Raw genomic sequence first — 19,086 nt, 5'->3', positions numbered from 1 at the left:
CTACATCTGGGTTGTCTCAAAGACAAGTCAAACAACAACCTCGTGGAATCATACCTTACAGCTAATGTTTAAGATACCACCATTTCCATCCCTTAATATATGCAGCAGAGGTAGTGGCACAGTGGTATACATTCATGATGGAGCTGTCATGGGACTCCTTAACATCAGTTTGAGATCCCATGAAGTTACATGGCATAGATCAAACATGGGCAAGGAAATTTGCTGATTACCACATACTGACCTCCTCAGCTGATGAATCAGTACTCCATGTTGAACATCACTTGAAGATGGTAAGGGTGCAGAATTGTACTCTGGGTAGGAACTTCAGTGTCCATCACCAAGAGTGACTCAGTAGCACCATTACTGACCAAGCTGGGCGAGTCCTAAAGGACACAGCTACTGGGTTTGTGGCAGGTAATGAGGGAATCAACAAGAAAGAAAAAGAACTCATTTTCTTTTTTTTTAATTTTTTTTTAATTTTCACCCAACCTGTCTATTGCAGATGCATCTATCCATGACAATTCTTGTGGAGACAATATCACCTCTTCACATTGAGGATACCCTTTATTGTGATGTGTGGCAGTAACACCATGCTAAATGGATAGATTTTGAAAAATCTAGCAGCTCAAGACTGGGCAGTTTTCTTCTGAAAGAATATTAATAAATCTGATGGGTTTTTATGACAATAAACTGACAGTCATTCTTACACTTTTGATCCCAGAATTTTATTGAATTCAAATTTCACTAAGTGCTGTGGTGGGATTTGAACCTTTGTACCTGGATCATTAGCCTGGGTTTCTGGATTAGTAGCTAGGTGACCTTGCTGATATAACAGCGAACTACAAACTGTGATGTTCAATGCTGAAAGGAGCATTATTTTAATAAATAATTATTATTTTAATAAATAGAAAGATGCTGAATTACATTGATAATATAGTGGCTGAGTTATTTTAGTACACATGGGAGTTAGGATAATTTAATAAGTGTAGAGGCACTGGAATAATTTATATGTATATATCCGCGCTGTGTTTATATAGTATCTGGGAAACAGGGTCTAGGATAATCTAATGTATCTATACATAGGAACTTGGATAATTTAATATACACAGTGGCTGGGATAATTTATTATGTATAGGTCTGGGGTCATTTAATATATAGGAATGGGATAATTTAGCATATAAAAGGTTGTTTTAATATATACAGGAATGGGATAATTAAATATTTATAAGGGCTGGGTTAGTTGAATAGATAAAGGGACTGGAATACAGTTATGCAGAGGGTTTAATTTAATATAGATAGGCGCTAAGTTGATTTAATATATAAAAAGTCTGGGATAATTTTATATATCGAAGTTAATTTAATGTACATCATGGCCAGAGTAATTCAATGTAAAATTGTTATAAATTCGGGTACGGAGTTATGTCTCTCAGGTCCCACAGTCAGAATTAAAGGGTTTTTTTTAATGGCCGACATTTATTGCGGCGCAGGGGCGGCGCCTTTAAGCAGCTAGCCCGACCCCGGAATATGTTGCAGGCGGCGGTGAAGAGTCCATCCGGAGCCGGAGTAGGAGCCGGGCCCGGGGAGGCGGCCGAGTGACAGCAACAGCAGCCCACGGAGAGGAAAGAAGAGAAGAGAACAGCGATCTCCGGCCGGTGAGGAGGGGGCCACCAGATCAGGCATTGGGGTAACGGCACCGGGAATGAGAGAGAAAATCAGAGGCAGAGAGATACAGGATACATTGTCGGAACCGAGATTAACCGTGTGTCAAATAGAGAGAGAGAGAGAGAGAGCAGCAAACAGATACAGAGTGGCAAACAGAAAAATAAAGAGATACAGAATATCAAATAAAATCATAGGATACAGTGTGTCCAACAGAGAGATACAGGATACAGTGTGTCTAATCGAGAGATACAGGATACAGTGTGTCTGATCGAGAAGTACAGGATACAGTGTGTCTGATCGAGAAGTACAGGATACAGTGTGTCTAATCGAGAAGTACAGAATACAGTGTGTCTAATCGAGAAGTACAGGATACAGTGTGTCTAATCGAGAAGTACAGAATACAGTGTGTCTAACCGAGAAGTACAGGATACAGTGTGTCTAATCGAGAGATACAGGATACAGTGTGTGTAATAGATGCGGGATACAGGGCGCCCAACAGGGAGATGCGGGATACAGGGCGCCCAACAGGGAGATGCGGGATACAGGGCGCCCAACAGGGAGCTGCGGGATACAGGGCGCCCAACAGGGAGATGCGGGATACAGGGCGCCCAACAGGGAGATGCGGGATACAGGGCGCCCAACAGGGAGCTGTGGGATACAGGGCGCCCAACAGGGAGATGCGGGATACAGGGCGCCCAGCAGGGAGCTGCGGGATACAGGGCACCCAACAGGGAGCTGCGGGATACAGGGCGCCCAACAGGGAGATGCGGGATACAGGGCGCCCAACAGGGAGATGCGGGATACAGGGCGCCTAATTTAGAGGTAGATGACACTTTGTGTCTTATAGAGGATACATTATACAGTGGTCTAATAGAGAGATACAGGATACAATGTGTGTCTAATAGAGATACTGAATGCATTGTGTTTAATAGAGAGGTACAGGATATTGTGTGTCTACAGAGATCTGTAGGATGCAGCATATTTAATAGAGATATAGTATATAGTGTGTCTAATAGAGAACTAGGATACAGTGGCTGTGATTTTCCCAAAGGATGATTAAATATTATAATGGTGAGAAAACCAGAGTGATGGCATGGACCTGACCACTGTCATCCCACACTTGATCATTTGTTGGGAGATTGGTGAATTGAGCCCGTCTACAAAGTGGTCGGGTGTCGTTTTGAAAGGGCTTCCTGATAGTGCATTGGGAGATCCCCTCCCATCCACCATGGACATAGGGCACCCCCCTTCCTTGGTGGCATGTTTCTCCACTCCCCTTCCCAACATGGATCATTGGCATTGGGCCCTCCCAATGGGTCCTCCTTCCTGACCCCCAACATGCCCCTTTTCATGATCCCTGACCCGTCCCTTTGTTCATGACCCCCAACAAGGCCCGTTTTGCCCCATCCCTTCACACTATCCCTTATCATAGCCTTCTTGTCATAGCCCCCATTAAGGCCCCACCTCCATGGCACTGCCCTGGCACACAGGCTGTGCCCAACTGCCACTGATGGGTGCCAGGTGGGCACTACCAGACAGGCACTGTTCAGCCATGCCCCCAACCATCCAGGGGCCTCATTGGTCTCCAACCCCACCCCCTCTCCTCACCTCCATTCCACAGTGTGGTCATAACACCTGATCTCCACTGATGGGGACCAGTAATGATGTTCACTGGGCTGGCACTGCATCTGAGGTTGAAAAATCTAAGGACCTGGGAAAATCGAATGGATTAAGCATATTTAAATACTACTTACAAAAACCTAATTGGCCTTTCTGGCCATAATCCGATTTGCACCAATAGAAAAGGACCAGGATGATTGCAAACTGTTTGGCACCAAACGTGAAACCTGTTTTTGGGCCGCATGCAATTTTCTGGGATCAATGCAATCTGTGCCAGATGTGGCAAGGCTGGAAGTGTGTCTATTAGAGAGATACAGGATAAAGTCAAGTCATAGATGTTTACCACATGTAAACAGGCCCTTTGGCCCAACTTGTCCATGTTACCCAGTTTTTATCACTCATCCCAATTGCCCACATCTGGCCCATAGGGGAGATCTCATTGAGACGTATAAGATGATGAATGGGATGGATAGGATAGAGGCGGAGAGACTCTTCCCGCTCAAAAAAGACAGTAGGACTAGGGGGCACAGCCTCAAGATAAAAGGGGGGCAGTTTAGAACGGAGTTGAGGAGGAACTTCTTCACTCAAAGGGTGGTGAATCTCTGGAATTCTCTGCCCGTTGAAGTGGTGGAGGCTGCCTCGCTAAATATTTTTAAGACGCGGGTTGATGGGTTTTTGATAAGAGAGGGGATTAAGGGTTATGGGGAGAAAGCGGGAAAGTGGAACTGAGCAGCGACAGATCAGCCATGATCTTATTGAATGGCGGGGCAGGCTCGAAGGGCTAGATGGCCTACTCCTGCTCCTACTTCTTATGTTCTTATACCTATCGTACCCATGTAACTGTCTGAATGCTTTTTAAAAGACAAAATTGTACCCACCTCTACTACTTCTTGCAGCTCGTTCCAAATATTCACCACCCTCTCTGTGAAAAAATTGTCCTTCTGGACCCTTTTGTATCTCTCCCCTTTCACCATGAACCTATGCCCTATAGTTTTAGGCTTCCCTACCTTTGGAGAGATTGACTATCTACCCTATCTTTGCCCCACATTATTTTATAGATGTCTGTAAGATCACTCCAAAGCCTCCAGCGCTGCAGGGGAAAAAAATCCCATTCTGTCCGGCCTCTCCTTATAACTCAAACCATCAAGTCCTGGTAGCATCCTAGTAAATCTTTTCTGCACCCTTTCTAGTTTAATAATATCCTTTCTATAATAGGGTGACCAGAACTGTACACAGTATTCCATGTGTGGCCTTACTGATGTCTTGTACAACTTCAACAAGTTGTCCCATCTCCTGTATTCAATGTTCTGACCAGTTAAACCAAGCATTCTGAATGCCTTCTTCATCATCCTGTCCACCAGTAACTCCACTTTCAAGGAGCTATGAACCACTACCCCTAGACCTCTTTGTTCTATAACTTCCCCAACACCTTACCACTAACTGAGTAGGTCTTGCCCCGGTTTGATCTACCAAAATGCATCACCTCCCATTTATCTAAATTAAACTCCATCTGCCATTCATCAGCCTACTGGCTATCTTCTATGTTTCTATGTTCCCTATTTCTACCAGCCTTGCCCTTCACTCTAAAAAGAATGTGCTTACCCTGAACCCTGGTCAATAAACTTTCGAAAGCGTCCCACTTACCAGTCATCCCTTTGCTTGTCAACAGACTCCCCCAATCAACTTTTGAAAGTTTCTGTCTAATACCAACAAAATTGACCTTGCCCCAATTTAAAACTTTAACTTTTGGCCCACACCTATCATTCTCCAGAGCTATCTTAAAACTAATGGAATTATGGTCAGTGGTCCCAAAGTGATCCCTCACTAACACTTCTCACCTGCCCTTCCTTATTTCCCAAGAGGAGCTCAAGTTTTGCCCCCTCTCTAGTTGGGCCATCCACATACTGAATGAGAAATTCCACCTGAATACACTCAATAAATTTCTTTCTATCCAAGCCCCTAATACTATGGCTGTCTCCGTAAATGTTGGGAAAGTTAAAGTCCCCTACTATTAACATCTTATTTTTCTTGGAACTATTTGTAATCTCCTTACATGTTTGCTCCTCAATTTCCCACTGACTATTTGGGGGCCTTAGTACAATCCTATCAAAGTGATTTCTCCCTTATTATTTCTCAGTTCTACCCAGTTCGACTCAGTGGGCAAACTCTCAGATATATCCCCTCTCAATATTGCCATGATGTTCTCCCTAATCAAAAATGCAACTCCCCCTCCTCTCTTATCTCTTGTTCGATCTTGCCTATAGAAAGATTTGAGCTTTGAGCTGCCAGTCCTGTCCTTCCTTCAGCCATGTTTCAGTAATTGCTACAATTTCCCAGTCCCACGTCCCCATCTATGCCCTGAGTTCATCTGCCTTGCCCATCAGGCCTCTTGCATTGAAATAAATGTAGTTTAGTCTAGACTCCCCTTGCTCTCTGCCCTGCTCTCTTTCTGATGGAGTTTTTAATAGAGAAGTTTCTAATAGAGAGATACAGTGTGTTTAATAGAGAGATAATGCAGCAAATAGAAAGATAAAATAGATACAGTTTGGCAAATAGAAAGATGGAATAGAATTAGCGTTTGCAAATAGAGAGAGAGAGAACAAAGAAAATTACAGCACAGGAACAGGCCCTACGGCCCTCCCAGCCTGCACCGACCATAATGCCCACGTGAACTAAAACCCCTACCCTTCCGGGGACTTGTATCCCTCTATTCCCATCCTATTCATGTATTTGTCCAGTCACCTGTTAAATGTCACTATTGTACCTGCTTCCACTATCTCCCTTGGCAGCAATTTTCAGGCACCCACCACCCTCTGTGTAAAAGAACTTGCCTCGAACATCTCCTTTAAACCTTGCCCCTCGCACCTTAAATCTATGCCCCCTAGTAATTGACTCTTTCATCTTGGGAAAAAGCTTCTGACTATCTGCTCTGTCAATGACTCTCATAATTTTGTAGATTTTTATCAGTCGCCCCTCAACTTCCGTTGTTCCAGTGAGAACAAATCAAGTTTCTCCAAACGTTCCTCATAATTAATGCCCTCCATACCAGGCAACTTCCTAGTAAATCTTTTCTGTATTCTCTCCAAAACCTCCACACCCTTCTGGTAGTGTGGTGACCAGAACTGAACACTATATTCCAAGTGCGGCTTAACTATAGTTCTATAAAGCTGCAACATGACTCGCCAATTTTTAAACTCAATGCCCTGGCAATGAAGGCAAGCATGCCGTATGCCTTCTTAACTACCTTCTCCACCTGCGTTGCAATTTCAGTGACCTGTGTACCTATATATCCAGCTTCCTCTGCCTATCAATACTCATAAAGGTTCTGCCATTTACTGTATATTTCCTATCTGTATTAGACCTTCCAAAATGCATTATCTCACATTTGTCTGAATTAAACTCCAACTGCCATCTCTCTGCTGAAATCTCCAACCGATCTATATCCTGCTGTATCCTCTGATGGTCCTCATCGCCATCCGCAATTCCATCAACCTTTGTGTTGTCTGCAAACTTACCAATCAAACCAGTTACATTTTCCTCCAAGTTATTTATATATATTACAAACAGCAAAGGTCTCAGCACTGATCCCTGATGAATGCCACTCGTCACAGCCCTCCATTCTGAAATGCACCCTTCCATTGCTATCCTTTGTCATCTGTGACTGAGTCAGTTCTGTATCCATCTTGCCAGTTCACCTCTGATCCCATGCAACTTCACCTTCTGTACCAATCTGCCATGAGGGAACTTGTCAAAGACTTACTGAAGTCCATGTGGAGACAACATCCACTGTCCTATCCTCGTCAATTATCTTCATCACTTCCTCAAAAAACTTGATCAAGTTAGTGAGATATGACTTCCCCTTCACAAAACCATGTTGTCTCTCGCTAATATATCAACTTATTTCCAAGTGGGAGTAAATCCTGTCTCGAAGAATCGTCTCCAATAATTTCCTTACCACTGATGTAAGATTCACTGGCCTGTAATTACTTGGATTATCCTTGCTGCTCTTTTTAAACAAAGCAACAACATTGGCTATTCTCCAATCCTCTGGGACCTCCTCTGTAGTCGTGATGTGGAGATGCCGGCGTTGGACTGGGGTAAAAGAGAAAGAAATCCCACAACACCAGCTTAAAGTCCAGACAGGATTATTTGTAGCAAAAGCTGCAAGCTTTCGGGACAGGCCGTCCTTCGTCAGGTGGCTGGGAGTTCTCCAGCTGGAGAACTCCCAACCACCTGACGAAGGGACAGCCTGTCCCGAAAGCTTGCGGCTTTTGCTACAAATAAACCTGTTTGGACTTTAAGCTGGTGTTGTGGGATTTCTTTCTGTTTTACCTCCCCTGTAGCCAGTAATAGTCTAAAGATTTCTCTCAAGGCCTCAGTAATTCCTCCTTTGCCTCTCTCAGTATTATGGGATATATCCCATCAGACTCTGGAGACTTGTCTACCTTAATGTTTTTTTCAAGACCCTCAATACCTCTTCCTTTTTGATCTCAACATGATCCAAACTATCTGCACACCCTTCCCCAGACTCATCATCCACAATGTCCTTCTTTTTGGTGAATACTGATGCAAAGTACTCATTTAATACCTTACCTGTCTCCTCTGGCACCACGCATAGATTCCCTTCCCTGTCTCTGCATGAGCTAACCCCCTCCCTGGCTACCCTCTTGCTCTTTATATATGTATAAAAGCATTTGGATTTTCCTTAGTCCTGCTGGCCAATAACTTTTCATGACCCCTTTTAGGCCTCCTGACTCCTTACTTATGTTTCTTTCTAATTTCCTTGTGTTCCATATTTGCTTTGTGTGTCCCTACCCTCCTAGTCAGCAGAGGGGGAAAGATCCAGAGTATCAGCTGGAAAGAGCAACAGAGAATGTATAAATTAGGAGCAGGAGTAGACCACTGAGCCCCTCAAACCTGCTCTTTCATTTCATAAAAATCATGGCTGATCTGATTGTAACCTTATTCCTGCCTACCCTGATAATATTTCACCCCCTTTGCTTATCAGAAATCTAGCTAGCTCTACCTTAAAACTATTCAAAGACTCTGCTTCCACAGACATAGTCCAAAGATAGCAAATACCAAAGGGATATACCCCAAAGATAGTGAACACCATGATCATCATCAGACTTTTAATTTTAGATATTATTGATTTTTAAATTTCATCATCTGCCATGGTGGGATTTGAACCCAAGTCTCCAGAGCATTGGTCCTCTTCTTGGATTACTAGCCCAGTGACAATAACACTTTGCCACCCGAAAAAGGTAGTGGATGCCAAAGGGAAACACACAGTATTGGGGAAAGAAAAGGACAAGTGTTGGAGGGAGGAAGCACAATATTTTGAAAGGACAAGAGTGACACAATGTCAGAGGGAAAAAGGAAAGATCTTTGGAGGGAGGGAGAGACAAAGACTCTGAGGAAGAGACAGGAAAATTATTGAAGGGAAAGAAGGGAACAGAGTGTCAAAGGGAAAGAGGGGCAAAGCATCGCAGCAAGAGAAAGAGGCATAGCGTCGAAGGGAGAGAGAAAGAAGCAGAGCATCGGAGGGAGAGAGAAAGAGGCAGAGTGCCGGAGGGCGAAAGAAAGATGCAGAGTGTTGAAGGGAGAGAGAGAGAGGCAGATTGTCAGAGGAAGACAGAAAGAGGCAGAGCATCAGAAGGAAAGAGAAAGAGGCAGATTGTTGGAGTGAGAGAAAGAGGCAGATTGTTGGAGTGAGAGAGAGAGGCAGATTGTTGGAGGGAGAGAGAAGCAGAGTGTTTGAGAGTGTGGGGAAGAAAGAGAGAGACAGAGAGACTGTCAGAGAAGGAGAGAGTATTGGAGGGAGACAGCAATAGAGATGTGGTGTATTAATTGGAGAAAGGGAGTCATAAAATATGAAAGTCAGGGAAGAAGAATGAGTGTGTCAATGGGAAAGAGAATACTTGTGAGAAAAGATTTTTTAGTGGGAGTGAGAGAAAGATGAATATCAAAGGGAGGGAGTGAGGTGACAGTGTGAGGGAGGGGTAAAGTGGATTGCATAGCTGTGACTGCTCCCCCACCCCTAAAGTCCATGATATTATGAGTAAAGAGCTGAAGTAAGGCTCTGCAACTGTCCACTCAGTCAGAATTACAGCGCCTGCTTTCATTCGCTTCCTTGTGGGTTCTCTGATCTTCAGCTTATTAACTTAAATCGTATAGTTTTATCTCTTTCTAAATTGGAATTTTTTTTTTATTTCTGAAATTAGGAAATGGGGACTCAAGGACCAGGTAGAAAAAGGATTGCCAACCGGGAACGATTATCTGCAGAAGATGATGCTCTAAATCTAATCGCCAGAGAGGTAAGGCTACATTTTCAGTGGATCTTATCACATAATTCTGCCCACACAGGCTGAATCTCCTCACCCCCCCCAACCCCTTTTTCTCCCTCTCACCCCTCCCTCCTCCGTCTCACTCCACCCTGCCTCCTCCCCCCACCCCTCCCTCCCACTGCTACCCTCCCCTCCCTTCCCTCTCCTAAAGCCCATAAGACAAAGGACCAGAATTAGGCCACTCAGGCCATCTAGTCTGCTCAGCCATTCAACCATGGCTGATATTTTTTTTCTCCCCATTCTCCTACCTTTTCCCCATAACCCCTCATCACCACATTAATGAATTCCTATCTATCTCTGTCTTAAAGACACTCAATGACCTGGCCTCCACAGCCTTCTGCAGCAAAAAGATTCACCACTCTCTGGCTGCATTGTTTGCTGGAGCAGAGGAGTGAAGGAGCAGAGAGAGAGAGATAAGAATTTACCTGTTAAAAACCTGTTTAAATTTAAGTTTAAAGCACTTTGTTCCTTGTAGAACTGTTTCAATCATTTAAAAGCATTTTTGCGGGCTTTTTGTATTTACCTCTTTAAGAATTCTGAGGGAGTGGTTAAAAGGGAGTTGTGGGGGAGCAAGCTTTAAATCAGCGCCAGGTTTAAAAAGAGGCCTGGTGTAGACAGCGGGCAGCAGAGTGAGGGGGAAGCAGAGTGAGCTATTAGGGCTTAGGAGCAAAGGGCTGGGGAGAAAGAGGGCCAGGTAAGTTATTGTTGAAATTTTCAATACTACTACAGTGAATAATGGAGGGCCATGTGATGTGTTGTTTCTGTATGATGTGGGAACTGGTGGACCCCAGGATCCTTCCCAGTGACCATGTCTGCAGTAAGTGCAGGTTGCTGGAGGAGCTCCAGCTCAGGGTAAATGAGCTGGCCTCTGAGCTACGGACGCTGAGGCTCATCAAGGGGAGGGAGGGTGCCATTGTCAATGGGGTGCAAGTGACATCCACCCCCCCTAGACTGGCTAACTCTAAGGGTCAGGAACAAGAAGGGGCTGCTGAGAGGAGGAAGGAGGGTGGGGAGAGGAGGAAGGAGGGTGGGGAGAGGAGGAAGGAGGGTGGGGAGAGGAGGCCTCAGCCTCTCAATCTGCATAACAGGTTTGAGGCTCTTGCTTCCAGTGTGGACGAGGACGAGGGAGGTGAGGTTGGTGAGCAAACTGCACACGGTACAGTGATGCAGCAGGACATAGGCAAAGAGAAGGTGAAAAGGAACGTAGTAGTGATTGGGGATAGTGGGGTGAAGGGTATTGACACTGTCCTTTGTCACAATGGCAAAGTGCACAGAAGGGTGTGTTGTCTGCCTGGTGCTCGGGTCCGGGATGTCACATCTGGGCTGCAGAGGAACCTGGAGTGGGAGGGTGAGAATCCGGTCGTTGTGGTACATGTGGGTGCCAACGACATAGGCAAAATGCGAACTGAGGATCTGGGGAGGGAGTATGAGAAGCTGGGAATGGAATTAAAGAGTAGAACCGACAAGGTAGTTATCTCTGGGCTACTGCCTGAACCGAGTGCAGACGGGCATAGGGTAGATAGGATTAAGGAAGTGAATGGGTGGCTCAGGGATTGGTGTGGGAGGAATGGGTTTGAATTTATGGGGCATTGGCATCAGTATTGGGGTAGGTGGGACCTGTTCGGGTGGGATGGGGTTGGTCTGAACCGTGCTGGGACCAGAGTGCTGGCGAATCGAGTAAAGAGGACTGTAGACAGGGCTTTAAACTAATTAGGGGGGGGGAGGGTGCGAGGGTAGGTGACGTTACGGGGGCTAAAGTTGAGGAGAGGGTACAGGTAAGGGAGAGGCCGAGGATGTCCCAATAATAGAGGGAGTAGGGGGCGTGAGTATGGTTGGTGGCGTTACGGCAAATAGGGTCCAGGTGAAGGCTGGGATGAAGGCACTTTACCTGAATGCATGAAGCATTCGGAATAAAGTGGATGAGCTGGTGGCGCAGATCAGCACAAATGGATATGATCTGGTGGCCATTACAGAGACGTGGCTGCAAGGTGACAGGGACTGGGAGCTGAATGTCCAGGGATATCAAGTGTTTAGGAAGGATAGGCAGGAGGGAAAACTGGGGGGGGGGGGCGTAGCTCTGCTGATTAAGGATAGCATCAGGGTGGTAGCAAGGGATGATATTGGAGCCAAGGAGCAGAAAGCGGAATCGTTGTGGGTAGAGATTAGGAACAGCAAAGGGAGGAAGACGCTGGTGGGTGTCATCTATAGGCCCCCAAATAATGATCTGGAGGTGGGGCGGGCTGTTAACGCGCAAATAAGTGCGGCGTGCAGGAATGGGACAGCCGTAGTTATGGGGGATTTCAATCTACATATAGATTGGTCGACCCATGTTGGACGCGGTGGGCTCGAGGAGGAGTTCTTGGAATGCTGCCGGGATAGTTTCCTCGAACAGTGTGTGTTGGAGCCGACGAGGGAGCGAGCTATCTTGGATCTGGTGCTATGTAATGAGGCGGGTAGAATTAGGGACCTTGCGGTGAAGGATCCTCTTGGGGAGAGTGATCATTGTATGGTGGAGTTTCTGGTGCAGATGGAGGATGAGAAAGTGGGTTCCCGGACGCGCGTCCTTTGTTTGAACAGAGGGGAGTACGGTAGGATGAGAGAAGAATTGGCGAATGTGGACTGGGGGAGCGCATTGGAAGGTAGGTCTGCTGAGGAGCAGTGGAGGATCTTTAAGGAGATCTTTCTTGGTGCTCAGCAGAAATTTATTCCGATGGTCAAAAAGGACAGTAGGAGGAGAGGTAATAAGCCGTGGATAACGAAGGAGGTGAAGGAAAGTGTTAAATTAAAAGCGGAGGTGTTTAGAGTAGCAAAGAGTAGTGGGCGAGAAGAGGATTGGGAGAGGTTTAAATGTCAACAAAGATTGACAAAGAAGATGATAAAGAAGGGTAGGAGAAACTATGAAGCTGGGCTTGCGCTTAATATAAAAAAGGATAGCAAGAGTTTTTATAAATATATAAAAAGGAAGAAGCTGGCTAGGGTGAACATTGGTCCCTTAGAGGATGAGAAGGGGGACTTAGTGGTAGGGGATGGGGATATGGCTGAGGTCCTGAATAACTTTTTTGTTTCTGTCTTCACGGAGGAGGACGTGAATAATTTGCCGGGTGTTAGAGATGGAAAGGTGGTAGGACTGGAGGGTTTTAATGACATTACTGTTACTAGAGAGGAGGTGCTCGACAGACTGGAGGGACTGATTGTGGACAAGTCGCCAGGACCGGATGGAATGCATCCGAGGGTTCTGAAAGAAATGGCGGAGGTGATAGTGGATGCCTTGGTGGTTATTTTCCAAACGTCGCTGGATTCCGGGGAAGTGCTGGAAGATTGGAAAGCGGCTAATGTTACGTCGTTGTTTAAGAAGGGTGCCAGGCAAAAGGCAGGGAATTATAGGCCGGTTAGTTTAACGTCTGTTGTAGGTAAAATGTTAGAATCCGTCATCAAGGAGGAAATAGCGAGGCATCTTGATAGGAATTGCTTGATAGAGCAGACGCAGCACGGTTTCGTTAAAGGGAAGTCGTGTCTGACAAATTTACTGGAGTTCTATGAGGATGTGTCTAGGGCGGTGGATAGAGGAGAGCCGGTGGATGTGGTCTCTCTGGATTTTCAGAAGGCGTTTGACAAGGTACCTCACAGGAGGTTATTGCAGAAGGTCAGGGGACATGGAGTTGGGGGTAGGGTGTTAGCGTGGATAGAGGATTGGTTGTCAAATAGGAGGCAGAGAGTGGGGGTCAATGGGTGCTATTCGGTTTGGCGGATGGTGACTAATGGAGTGCCTCAGGGGTCGGTGCTGGGGCCTCAGCTATTTACCATTTATATAGATGATCTGGAGGAGGAATCCGAGTGTAGGGTGTCGAAATTTGCTGATGACACCAAGATTGGAGGAAAGGCAAATTGTGCGGAGGGTGTGGAGAGTCTACAGAAGGATCTAGATAGGCTGGGCGAATGGGCCAGGAAATGGCAAATGGAATTTAATGTTGGCAAGTGCGAGGTGGTCCACTTTGGTAGGAATAATGGTGGGAAGGATTATCACTTACGTGGCAAAAAACTGCAGCAGGCGACGGTGCAGAGGGACCTTGGGGTCCTTGTGCATGAGTCGCAAAAACCCAGCTTGCAGGTGCAGCAGGTGATCAGGAAGGCGAATGGGATGCTGGCCTTCATAGTGAGGGGGATTGAATATAAAAGTAGGGAGGTCTTGCTGCGGCTGTATAGGGCATTGGTGAGACCGCAGCTGGAGTACTGTGTGCACCAGTGGAGTACTTACGCAAGGATATTTTGGCCTTGGAGGGAGTGCAGAGGAGGTTTACTAGGCTGATGCCAGAGTTGAGGGGGTTGAGCTATGAGGAGAGGCTGAATAAACTAGGCTTGTACTCGTTAGAGTTTAGAAGAATGAGGGGAGATCTCACTGAGACGTATAAGATGATGAATGGGATGGATAGGATAGAGGTGGAGAGACTCTTCCCGCTCAGAAAGGATAATAGGACTAGGGGACACAGCCTCAAGATAAAGGGGGGGCGGTTTAGAATGGAGTTGAGGAGGAACTTCTTCACTCAAAGGGTGGTGAATCTCTGGAATTCTCTGCCCGTTGAAGTGGTGGAGGCTACCTCGCTAAATATTTTTAAGACGCGGGTTGATGGGTTTTTGACAAGAGAGGGGATTAAGGGTTATGGGGAGAGGGCGGGAATGTGGAACTGAGCCACGACAGATCAGCCATGATCTTATTGAATGGCGGGGCAGGCTTGACGGGCTAGATGGCCTACTCCTGCTCCTATTTCTTATGTTCTTATGTAAAGAAATTCCTCCTCATCTCTGTTTTAAAGGATCGTCTCTTTAGCCTGAGTTTGAGCCTTCTGGTTCTGGTCTATCCTGCTAGTGGAAACATCCTCTCTATGCCCACTCCATCCAGGCTTCACAGAATCCTGTCAGTTTCAATAAGATCCCCCTCATCCTTGTAAACTCCAACAAGTACAGATCCAGTGTCCTCAACTGTTCCTCATACAACAAGCTCTTCATTCCAGGGATTGTTCTTGGGAACCTCCTGTGGATTCGTTCCAAGGCCAGCACATCCTTCCTTAGATACAGGGCCCAAACTGCTCACAATACTCCAAACGGGGTCTGACCAGAGCCTTATACAGCCTCAAAAGTATATCCCAGCTCTTCTATTCTAGCCCTCTTGACATGAATGCTAACATTGCATTTGCCTTCCTAACTACCATCTGAACTTGCACATTAACCTTAAGAGATTCTTGAACAAGGACTCCCAAGTCCCTTTGTGCTTAATTCTGAAGCATTTCCCCATTTAGAAAATAGTCGATGCTTCCATTCCTCCTTCCGAAGTGCATAACCTCACGCTTTTCCACATTGTATTCCATCTGTCACTTCTTTGCCCACTTTCCCAACCTGTTCAAGTCCTTCTGCGGGCCCCCTGCTTCGTCAATATTACCTGCTTCCTCTACGTATCTTTGTATCATCTGCAAACTTAGCAACAGTGCCTTCAGTTCCTTCCTCCAAATCGTTAATGCATATTGTGAAAAGTGGTCCCAAGACCGACCTCTGAGGCACACCACTAGTCACCAGCTGCCATCTTGAAAAAGACTCCTTTATCCCCACTCTCTGCCTTCTGCCAGTCAGCCAATCCTCGATCCATGCCAGGATCTAACACTTAACACGATGCACACTTAACTGATTTAACAGTCTCCTATGTGGCACCTTGTAAAGACCTTCTGGAAATCTAAATAAATCATGTCCACTGGCTCTCCTTTCTATCCCCCTCTGTCCTCCCTTTCTCTCCCCCTTTCCCCCTCTCCTCAATGAACGATAACAGATTTGTCAGACATGATCTCCCCTTGGCAAAGCCATGCTGACTCAGTCTTATTTTATCAAGCACACTCAAGTACTCCTTCCCTCCCCTCCCTCCCTCTCAACCACCTACCCTCTGCCACCCCCTCCAACCCCTCCCCTCCATCCTCCCATCCCCCCTCCACTTCTGCCTCCTCCCCTCCCCTCACTAGCTCTCCCTCCTCCCCTCCCTCACTAGCTCTCCCTCCATCCCCTCCACTCCTTACCCGCTCTCTCCCTTCCCCCTCCATCCCCCTACACTTTCCTCCTTTCCACCTCCCATCTTCCTCCCCCCTTCCCTACCACTCCTCCCCCTCCACCTCCTTCTCTCTTCCTCCCTCATCCTCTCCTCCCCTTCCTCCACTTCTTCCTTCCCCTCCCCACCTCCCTCCCCCTACCTCCTTCCCCCTCCCTCTCCCCACCTTCCCCATCTCCTTCCCCCTCCCTCTTCCACCCCTCCCTCCTCCACCCCCCTCCTCCACCCCCTCCCCCTCCCTCCTCCACCCCCTCCCCCTCCCTCCTCCGCCCCCCTCCCCCCCTCCTCCCGCCCCCCTCCCTCCTCCGCCCCCCTCCTGCTCCCTCCTCCGCCCCCTCCCCCTCTCTCCTACCTCCCCCAACCCCCTCTCTCCTCTCCTCGCCTGCTCCTCGGTCCCCCTCCCCCCGCCCCCTCCCCTCCCCTCCTCCGCCCCCTCCCCCTCTCTCCTACCCTCCCCCAACCCCCTCTCTCCTCTCGCCCGCTCCTCGGTCCCCCTACCCCCGCCCCCTCCCGTCCTCCTCCGCCCCCTCCCCTCCTCCCTCCGCCCCCCTCCCCTCCTCCCTCCGCCCCCCTCCCCTCCGCCCCCCTCCCCTCCTCCCGCCCCCCCTCCCCTCCTCCCTCCGCCCCCCTCCCCTCCTCCCTCCGCCCCCCTCCCCTCCTCCCTCCGCCCCCCTCCCTTCCTCCCTCCCGCCTCCTTCCCTCCCTTCCTCTGCCCTCCCTCCCTCCCCCGTCTCCCCCCCATCTCCTCCCCCTCCCTCCTCCCCCCCATCTCCTCCCCCCCTCTGTCTCCCCGCCCGCCACCCCCCTCTGTCTCCCCGCCCCGCCACCCCCCTCTGTCTCCCCGCCCCGCCACCCCCCTCTGTCTCCCCGCCCCGCCACCCCCCTCTGTCTCCCCGCCCCGCCACCCCCCTCTGTCTCCCATCAAATGGTCTGCTTTGTTGTGCAAGATGTGGGCTTTTAAGTGTTGTTGGAGCTGCATACATCCAGGCAAATGGAGTATTCTATCACACCCTTGATTTATGCCTTGTAGACAGCGGACAGGCTTTCAGGAGATGAATTACTCATCATAGAATTCCTAGCCGCTGACCTGCCCATGTAACCACAGTATTTACATGGTTGGTCCAGTTCAATTTCTGGTCCATAGTAATCCCAGGATGTTGATCATGGGGGATTCAGCAAATGATCATGCCATTAAACAACAAGGGGATATGTTTACTGTCCAGTAAAGGAAACTACTTTGTCATAAACAAAGTCCTACTTTGTCATAAACTCCTTTTATTTTCTGATTCAACTCCATATCCAACACCCAGTATCACCTGTAACTTCCTTCTATTTCCCAGTGACTTCTATTAAATGATTAACATCCAATTTAGGACTTAAGTGGAAGGTAACTGTTAACCCATTCCTAACATAGATTCTGTCATATTGAAGATGGTCATTGCCTGGCACTTGTGTGATGTGACTGTAACTTGCCACTTATCAGTCCAAGCCTGAATATTATCCAGGTCTTATTGCACATGGGTAGGGACTGTTTGAATATCTGTTGCAAATGTTCTGAACATTGTGCTGCTGAACCTCTTTATTTATCCATCTGGAATATTTTGTATTATTCTGAGTGATAGAGTAATTTATTTTTCCTTTTTGAATGAAGTACCAGAGAGGGTGAATGAAGATAATTTGGTCTATCTCGTGTCTGTATATGTGAACTTTTAAAAGGCCTTTGATAAAGTACCTTATAATGAAGTTATTTGCAGAATTGAAGCTTGTGTTTAATAGGGTAGTAGCAATGTCGATATGAGTTTGGATAAAAGATGGAGAGCTGAGAATGTTGGTGAATGGTTGTTCTTCACATTGAGGAACAGATGAAGCAGTGTTTCCCAGTGATCAGCATTGTGACTGCTGCTCTTTTTGATATATATATTTAATGATCTGCAATTGGGTGTATACAGCTCAATTGCAAAGTTTGCAGGTGACACCCAACTTGAAAATGAACAATGAAGAAATGGTAACAGTTCGTGAAATGAACAGACAAATGGCTGATCAAATTTAGTGCAGAGAAGTGTGAAATGATATCTTTTAGAAGGAGAAATGAGAAGAGGCAATGTAAATAAAATGGTGCAATTTTAAACAGTGTGCGCGCGCGTGCAATTGAGAAGAATGGAATGGATTTGACTGCACTATCTTACTGTCAATAGCCTGTCCGCTTTTGGGATGTACTGGAGTACCACTTGGATCTGACTTTAGCACATTCCCAGGAAATGCACGTAATGTAGCTTTTGTTTCTTCCAGCTCTGAATGTAACATACATATTATTCCCCAAAACAGTGTCATTTGCTGGGGGCAAACATGTACGTCCTGTAAATTCTCTTCTTCCAGTCTGGATAATCTATTATTGGACAGTAAACTGAAGGAAGATATTTCAAAGGCCAGACTGAGGCCTATAGGATGCGTCTAGGATGAGTGTCGTTCCTTCAGTGAACTCAATTGGATGCAAACTACATCAGTGACCCCTGATGTGAGTCTATATTAAACGAGGTGCAGTACAAGCCTTGCTGAGCACTACTTGGGGCAGTGGAGCTGGAATATTAACTGCTCCCCACTGCCCCCAGAAGCGCTCATTCAGGCCTGTGTTACACATAAACGTGAAGCTGACTACATCGACTGAGAATTGTGTTGACAAAGCCTAGCCTGAACTTAGCAACCACACAGGAAGTGCCAGTGTGAACACAGCAGACAGTGGGGATTGAGCAGGAGTGAGCATTGCATTGCCTAGTGGGATATGTCCCTCAGTCTCTGTGTATCTCTCTATCTGTTTCTGTGTGTCTCGCTCTATCTGTCTCTGCCTCTTTCTGTCCCTTGGTCTAATCTTTTATGTCTCTATCTATCTTGCTCTTGCTGCATGTTTCTCTCTGTCTGTCTGTCTTTCTCTCTCCCTAGAATCTGTCTTTCTCTGCCCCTTTGTCTCTGGAATGTACCTCTGTCTTTTTCTCTTTCACTCTCTCATGTTAATTTAGAAAATGCATTAGGCCTATTTTTAAATCTTACTTGGTCCTTAGATTACTGAGTGTCGATAGGATGTGTGTCAGTTTGTACATAGTGGGGGAAGGGTAAGGTCACTAACATTCATCAAGCCCCCTTACTAAGGCAGCTAGGTTTGCCAATTCTTTACAATTGTCCTAGGCTGTGTGGGAATTAAAGGTTTGTCTCCTGGACACTGCTGTAAGCAATCATGAAGGAAAATTCTTCTCATTTTCATTGAACACTTCTGTTTATTATAAAAATATTAGAACAAAGGAAGTTGGAGTAGGCCATTCAGTCCTTCATGTTTGCTCTGCCATTCAGTAAAATCATTGGCTCTGTGTTAACTCCACC

The 19,086-nt window shown here is 46.8% G+C and overlaps 1 protein-coding gene across 18 annotated transcripts in view; it reads left to right on the top strand.

The window, feature by feature from the left end:
* Positions 1 to 1,523: 1,523 nt before the first annotated feature.
* The window catches only part of LOC145349906 (uncharacterized), a 119,018-nt gene continuing 101,455 nt past the window's right edge, over positions 1,524 to 19,086 (top strand). For 16 of the 18 annotated variants that reach the window (XM_080198561.1, XM_080198559.1, XM_080198554.1 and 13 more), the window contains exons 1-2: positions 1,524 to 1,652; positions 9,507 to 9,599. In XM_080198561.1, coding sequence (XP_080054687.1) covers positions 9,510 to 9,599 — 90 coding nt within the window. In that variant the 5' untranslated portion in view covers positions 1,524 to 1,652; positions 9,507 to 9,509. Of the gene's footprint in view, positions 1,685 to 9,506; positions 9,600 to 19,086 lie in introns of all 18 variants that reach the window. The other 2 variants (XM_080198544.1, XM_080198545.1) reach the window with 2 other exon arrangements.

The sequence above is a fragment of the Carcharhinus amblyrhynchos genome, chromosome 11 (assembly GCF_965287045.1).
Source record: "Carcharhinus amblyrhynchos chromosome 11, sCarAmb.v2.hapA, whole genome shotgun sequence".
Taxonomy (NCBI): domain Eukaryota; kingdom Metazoa; phylum Chordata; class Chondrichthyes; order Carcharhiniformes; family Carcharhinidae; genus Carcharhinus; species Carcharhinus amblyrhynchos.
The sequence above is the reverse complement of the archived record's forward strand: the minus strand, read 5'-3'. Positions and strand labels throughout refer to the sequence as shown.